The sequence below is a fragment of the Entelurus aequoreus genome, linkage group LG09 (assembly GCF_033978785.1).
Source record: "Entelurus aequoreus isolate RoL-2023_Sb linkage group LG09, RoL_Eaeq_v1.1, whole genome shotgun sequence".
In the NCBI taxonomy this organism is placed as follows: domain Eukaryota; kingdom Metazoa; phylum Chordata; class Actinopteri; order Syngnathiformes; family Syngnathidae; genus Entelurus; species Entelurus aequoreus.
Window position 1 is genome coordinate 72,809,276 of NC_084739.1, and position 7,500 is coordinate 72,816,775.

Genomic DNA, 7,500 nt, shown 5'->3' on the forward strand with positions numbered 1-7,500 from the left:
AATGTCCTCCAGGCCTAAAATATAAAACTTTATTGTCCATTAAAATAATTAGCGGGACTTTGCTGTTATTTAGCGCCAACACAGGTATACTAAAACATTTTTTAACGCCTTCTTTTTTAATATGTTGATGATGCAACCCTTATTATAAACATTTTAAATTCACTATTTTAATGTAGCAACTATAAATATTTAACAATTAGTGTTATAAAGAAAAAATATTGTTACATTTAAATAAACAGTGAGTGACTTGGCAAAAAAAAAAAAAAAAAGTGTTAAAAGTGGAAAAACAAAAAAAACAAAACAGTGCGTTTTAAAAATAGCTGGTGCTCATACTTGTTGCTCCACGAGCAGTAATTTTACACCAGCTTTTCCAGTGGGTCAATAAAACATCGCAGTGCATATCTCTCCCCCCAGTGCACTTTCTCAACAACCAGGCCGAGCCCTGCCAGAATCCTGCAGATTTACTGATCACACACACTGCCGCAAAAAAAAAAAAAAAAACCTGACAAGATGTTTTGGACTGCAAGCAAAGGAAGGCTTGAAAAAAAAGAGAAAACTGAGCATCATAAAAACAAATAGGATATGAATGTTTAATGTTTATTATGGTTATTTGTCCTCTGCAGTGGACATTGATATCATGTTTGTTTTTTTTCCTCCAGAAAAGTATACTAAGACAAAATAAATAGGCCAAAAGCAAATAGCCACTGCTTGTGTGCATTTATTGTACAGTATCTAGTGTAAAAAAAAAAAAAAACACACAGAAATGTGACGAAAAAAATAGACCAAAAAACAAATGTCCACTGAAGTGGACATTTATGTAAGTATACAATGTGTTTTTTCCCCCAGAATATTGTGACTGACAAATAATGTAGTCCAAAAACAAATGTCCACTGCAGTGGACATTTATGTAAGTATATCAAGTGTTTTTTTTCACCCCAGAATATTGTAACTGACAAAGAATGTAGTCCAAAAACAAATGTCCAATGCAGTGGACATTTATGTAAGTATATCAAGTGGGTTTTTTTCATCCCAGAATATTGTAACTGACAAAGAATGTAGTCCAAAAACAAATGTCCAATGCAGTGGACATTTATGTAAGTATATCAAGTGTTTTTTTTCACCCCAGAATATTGTAACTGACAAATAATGTAGTTCAAAAACAAATGTCCACTGCAGGGGACAATTATGTAAGTATATAGTGTTTTTTTTCTCCCAGAATATTGTAACTGACAGAGAATGTAGTTCAAAAACAAATGTCCACTACAGTGATAACTGAGGAAAGTATATGCAAAGTATAACTCAACAAAAATAAATAGGCCAAAAGCAAATATCCACTGTCGTTATGTATGTTATGCTACCAGAAATGTGACAAAACAAATATTTCAAAAACATGCATATAAACTATTGTTTTTTTTAAAGATTTGTAAGCATATAAAGGTTGTTGTTTTTTGTTTGTTTTTTAGAAAATCGTAACTCTGAAAAAGGAAATAGTGGAAAAACAAACGTCTATTTTTTTGTATTATTATTTTTTTTAACAGAATTAGCATTTCTGACAAAGGAAATAGTCCAAAAACAAATGTCCACTGCAGTGGACATTTCTTTTTGTAATATTTGTAAGCACATAAAGGTTGTTTTTGTTTTTTTCAGAAAATTGTAACTCTGAGAAAGGAAATAGTGGAAAAACAAACGTCTACTGTTTTGTTTGTTTGTTTGTTTGTTTTTTTGCCGAAATCGTTATCTCTGACAAAGGAAATGGTCCAAAAACAAATGTCCACTGGAGTGGACATTTATATGAACATATACAGATTTGTTTAGTTTTTTTTCCAGACAATTTTTACTCTGAAAAAGTAAATAGTGACAAAAAAAAATGTCCACTGCAGTTTATGTAAGCATATAAAGATTTGTATTTATTTATTTTTGTTTTCTTTTCAGAAAATTGTAAGTCTGAAAAAAGAAATAGTGGAAAAACAAACGTCTATTGTTTTGTTGGCTTTTTTTTTTTTTTTTTTAACAGAACTGTGTATTTTTGACAAATGAAATAGTCCAAAAACAAATGTCCACTGCAGTGGAAATTTGTTTTTGTAATATTAGTAAGCAAATACATTTTTTTCAGAAAATTGTATCTTTGAAAAAGGAAATAGTGGAAAAACAAACGTCTATTGTTTTTTTTGTTGTTGTTTTTTTTTTTTTTACAGAAATGTGTATCTCTGACAAAGGAAATAGTCCAAAAACAAATGGTCACTGCAGTGGACATTTACGAAAGCATAGAAAGGTTGTTATATATTTTTTTTGTGTTCGTTTTCAGAAATGTGTATTTTTTTTTAAAAGGAATAGTCAAAAAACAAATGTCCATTGTAGTGGACATTTTATGTATATTTTTTTTTTTTTTCAGAAAATTGTAACTTTAAAAAATTAAATAGTGAAAAAACAAATGTCCACTGCAGTTGACATTTATGTAAACATATAAAGGTGTTTCTTTTTTGTTTTTTCAGAAAATTGTAACTCAGAAAAAGGAAATAGTGAAAAAAAAACAAATGTCCATTCCAGTGGACATTTATGTAAGTATAAAATATGTTTCCCTAATGGTATAACTGTGACGAGAGAAATAGACCAAAAAAAATTGTCCACTGCAGACATTTTTGTAAATATTAGCTATTTTTCCTAAAGAATATATAACTATAACAAAGGAATTACACCAAAAACCTTTATGTGAGCTTCGGGTGTTTTCCTCAGAAATGTATAACTAACAAAAGTAATAGACCAAAATCAAATGTCCACTGGAGTGGACATTTATACACACACAATATTGTATTTGTATCAGAAATGTGTAAGAAATGGACTAAAAACATTTGTCCACTGCAGTGGACATTTATGAAAGCATATGCGTTTTTTTTTTTTGTTTTTGTTTTTTTCAGAAATACATAAGCCTGACAAAGGAAATAGTCCAGAAATATAAGCATAGGGTATTTGTCTTAGGAAGTATAACTGACAACATGAATAGGCCAAAACCAAATATCCACTGTCCATTTATGTACAATAGTAGAACAAGGTATTTTTCCAAAACTGTGACCAAAGACATAGACCAAAAAACAATGTCAACTGCAGTGGACATTTATTTTGTATAACTGTGACAAAGGAAATAAACTAAAAACAATTGTCCGCTGCATTTCTGTAATCTTAGGGTATTTTTCTCAGAAATGTATAACTGACGTAAGTAATAGACCAAATCAAATGTCCACTACAGTGGACATTTATATAGGCGTAACACAAAACAAATGTCCACTATAGTGGACAATTATGTACTGTAAGCATAACATGTTTTTTTTAAATTATTTATTTATTTATTTTAAAGAAATGTAACGAAAACAGACCGAAAACAAATGTCCACTGCAGTGGACATTCATGTAAACTTGGCGTATTTTTCCACAAAAAAAGTATAACCGACGAAAGCAATAGCCAAAAAACAAATGCCCACTCTAATGGACATGTATGTAAACTTGGGGTATTATTTTGGGATAAAAGTATATCCGACGAAAGCAATGGACAACAAACTAATGTCCACTAGAGTGGACAATTATGTACTGTGCATAATATGGTATATATATATATATTTTTTTTTTTTAAAGAAATGCAACCCCGAAAGTGACAATCGGTAGAAAAATGGATGGATGACAAAATAAACAGACCAAAAACTTGGGGTATTTTTCACAAAAAAAGTACAACCGACGAAAGCAATAGCCAAAAAACAAATGTCCACTCAAGTGGACGTGTATATAAACTTGGGGTATTTTTTTGTTGTTGATAAAAGTATATCTGATGAAAATAAAGGACCAAAAACATGGGGTATTTTTCACACAAAAGTAAAAACTGACGAAAGCAATGGAACAAAAACAAATGTCCACTAAAGTGGACAATTATGTACTGTAAGCATAATATGGTATTTTTTAAAGAAATGTAACGAAAGAAATTGACCAAATCAAATGTCTACCGCAGTGGACATTTGTGTAAACTTGGGGTATTCTTTTTTTTATAAAAGTATATCTGACGAAAGCAATGGACAAAAAACACATGTCCACTATAGTGGACATATATGTACTGTAAGCATAATACGTTTTTTTTTTTTTTTAAGAAATGTGATGAAAACAGACCAAACACTGTGTAAACTTGGGGTATTATTCACCAAAAAAGTATAACCGACGAAAGCAATAGCCAAAAAACAAATGTCCACTCTGATGGACGTGAACTTGGGGTATTTTTCATTTTTTTATAAAAGTATATTTGACGAAAGCAATGGGCAAAAAACAAATGTTCACTAGAGTGGACAATTATGTACTGTAAGCATAACATATTTTTTTGTTTTGTTTTTTTAAGAAATTTGACAAAATAAACAGACCAAAAACAAATGTTCACTAGAGTGGACAATTATGTACTGTAAGCATAATATGTTTTTTTTTTGTTTTTTGTTTTTTTAAAGAAATGTGACAAAATAAACAGACCAAAAACAAATGTCCACTGCAGTGGACATTTGTGTAAACTTGGGGTATTATTCACAAAAAAAGTATTACCGACGAAAGCAATAGCCAAAAAACAAATGTCCACTCGAGTGGACGTGTATATAAACTTGGGGTATTTTTTTGTTGTTGATAAAAGTATATCTGATGAAAATAAAGGACCAAAAACATGGGGTATTTTTCACACAAAAGTAAAAACTGACAAAAGCAATGGACCAAAAACAAATGTCCACTAAAGTGGACAATTATGTACTGTAAGCATAATATGGTATTTTTTAAAGAAATGTAACGAAAGAAACTGACCAAATCAAATGTCTACCGCAGTGGACATTTGTGTAAACTTGGGGTATTCTTTTTTTTTATAAAAGTATATCTGACGAAAGCAATGGACAAAAAACACATGTCCACTATAGTGGACATATATGTACTGTAAGCATAACACGTTTTTGTTTTTTTTAAGAAATGTGATGAAAACAGACCAAAAACTGTGTAAACTTGGGGTATTATTCACCAAAAAAGTATAACCGACGAAAGCAATAGCCAAAAAACAAATGTCCACTCTGATGGACGTGAACTTGGGGTATTTTTCATTTTTTTTATAAAAGTATATTCGACGAAAGCAATGGGCAAAAAACAAATGTTCACTAGAGTGGACAATTATGTACTGTAAGCATAATATGTTTTTTTGTTTTATTTTGTTTTTTTTAAAGAAATGTGACAAAATAAACAGACCAAAAACAAATGTCCACTGCAGTGGACATTTGTGTAAATTTGGGGTATTATTCACAAAAAAAGTATAACCGACGAAAGCAAGAGACAAAAAACAAATGTCCACTCTAGTGGACGTGTATGTAAACTTTGGGTATTCTTTTTGATAAAAGTATATCCGAAGAAAGCAAAGGATCAAAAACAAATGTCCACCAGGGTGGACAGTTATGTACTATAAGCATAATATGTTTGTTTTTTTAAAGAAATGTAACAAAAGAAACAGACCAACAACAAATGTTCACTACAGTGGACATTTATGTAAACTTGGGGTATTTTTCACAAAAAAAGTATAATCGATTTAAGCAATAGACAAAAAACCACTGTCCACCCTAGTGGACGTGTATGTAAACTTTTGGTATTATTTTTGATGAAAGTATATTTGATGAAAGTAATGGCCAAAAACAAATGTCCACTGTATTGGACGTGTATGTAACTTTGGGTATTATTTTTTATGAAAGTAATGGCCAAAAACAAATGTCCACTAAAGTGGACAATTATGTACTGTAAGCATAATATGGTGTATATTTTTAAGAAATGTAACAAAAGAAGCAGACCAAAAATAAAATGTCCACTGCAGTGGACATCTATGTCAACTTGGGGTATTTTTCACAAAAAAAAAAGTATAACTGACGAAACCAATAGACAAAAAACAAATGTCCCCTAGAGTGGACAATAATGTAAACTTGGGGTATTTTTCACACCAAAGTATAACCGACGAAAGCAACAGACCAAAAACAAATGTCCACTAGAGTGGACAATGATGTACTGTAAGCATAATATAGTGTTTTTTTATTGTTGTTGTTTTTTTCAAAGAAACGTGACGAAAGAAACAGACCAAAAAATGTCCACTCTAGTGGACAAGTATGTAAACTTGGGGTATTTCTCTCAGAAAAGTACATCCGACGAAAGTAATGGACTAAAAACAAATGTCCACTAGAGTGGATGTTTATGTTAGCATAAGCAAGTATTTTGTAAGAAACGCGACGAAAGGAGCTCTCCAAAATCCACTTGAGTCCACTACAGAGGACGTAGGTTCTCGGTAAGGCCGTCTCTAAGGAACCAAAATCCAAAGCATCATAAAACGTCTTCCCGGGAATGTTTTCCTTTGGCAGCCTCGTTCGGAGGGAATGTAAATGTTTTGGTGACCGTGGTCCACTTTCTCGCCGCCGCAGAGAACCCCTCGGCCAGCTGGATCCACGCCAAGTCCACGCGCAAGAAGAGGTGTCCCTACACCAAGCACCAGACCCTGGAGCTGGAGAAGGAGTTCCTCTACAACATGTACCTGACGCGGGACCGCCGCCTGGAGGTGGCCAGACTCTTGAACCTGACCGAGCGCCAGGTGAAAATCTGGTTCCAGAACAGACGCATGAAGATGAAGAAGCTTATGATCCGGGAGAGGAGGAGCATCAACGAATAGCGGACCTCCGCGGGTCGGGTATTGCCGGGGGCCACCTTGAGAAGGTTTGGGACACCAGCCGGAGGAGATCTTTCCGACAAAACCTCCGAGCACGGGCTGACTTTGAGGCAGAACATTGAAGGACCGCGAGGACGCTTGAGACGTTCTAGAAGAACGTCCACAGTACTTGAGTCCACATGAATGCAAACCACCTTCCCTGCCTCGCCGTCACGTTAGAGGGCGTTCTCAATCGAGCTCAGTAGGATTTTGTACGAACAAAAAAATGTCAATCTGCAGTGTTTTGAGAAGGTATTTGAGAACGTTGTGGCCCAGCGTTCTCCAACCCAAACCTACTTTGAAACCGCCGCCAAGCAAAAACCCCAAGGAAGGTTCTGGCTCGCAAAATGTAGCAATTTCCAGGAAGCGTGTCGGCCATTTTTGTGGAATGTATTATTTCTTCTGGGACTATTTACAAACATCGTGCTCAGTTCTCCCGGGAAAACAAGTTGCTATTGGTAGGTTGTACGGGTGTGAACCAAGCAACTAAGCGATTCAATTCCGATTCTTGGGGTGACGATTCGATCCAGAACCGATTCTCACAACACATTATGTGGTATATAAATTGTGATAAAACATTATCTCGGCTGCTGACGTGTACTCGTAGCCTAAAAACTAATTTTTAATACATCGATTCAGAATCATGGCTAAATAAAAATCGCATTTTTTCCCCCGAACATTTGATTCCGCTTCTTGGGTGTGAGGATTCCATTCAGAATCGGGAATCGGTTCAAGCGGGTGTCGATTCAAATCGGTCCTTGCAGTGTA

At 33.8% G+C, this 7,500-nt stretch overlaps 1 protein-coding gene and 1 long non-coding RNA gene across 2 annotated transcripts in view; one reads left to right on the top strand and one right to left on the bottom strand.

Annotated features, from left to right (window-relative positions):
- The window catches only part of LOC133656945 (homeobox protein Hox-D9b-like), a 7,460-nt gene extending 721 nt beyond the window's left edge, over positions 1 to 6,739 (top strand). Inside the window, exon 2 of the mRNA XM_062057829.1 lies at positions 6,452 to 6,739. Coding sequence (XP_061913813.1) covers positions 6,452 to 6,696 — 245 coding nt within the window. The 3' untranslated portion in view covers positions 6,697 to 6,739. The remainder of the gene's footprint in view (positions 1 to 6,451) is intronic.
- Positions 1 to 7,500, bottom strand: part of LOC133657688 (uncharacterized) — a 111,613-nt gene that overhangs the window by 24,484 nt on the left and 79,629 nt on the right. The gene's annotated exons all lie outside the window — the stretch shown is intronic.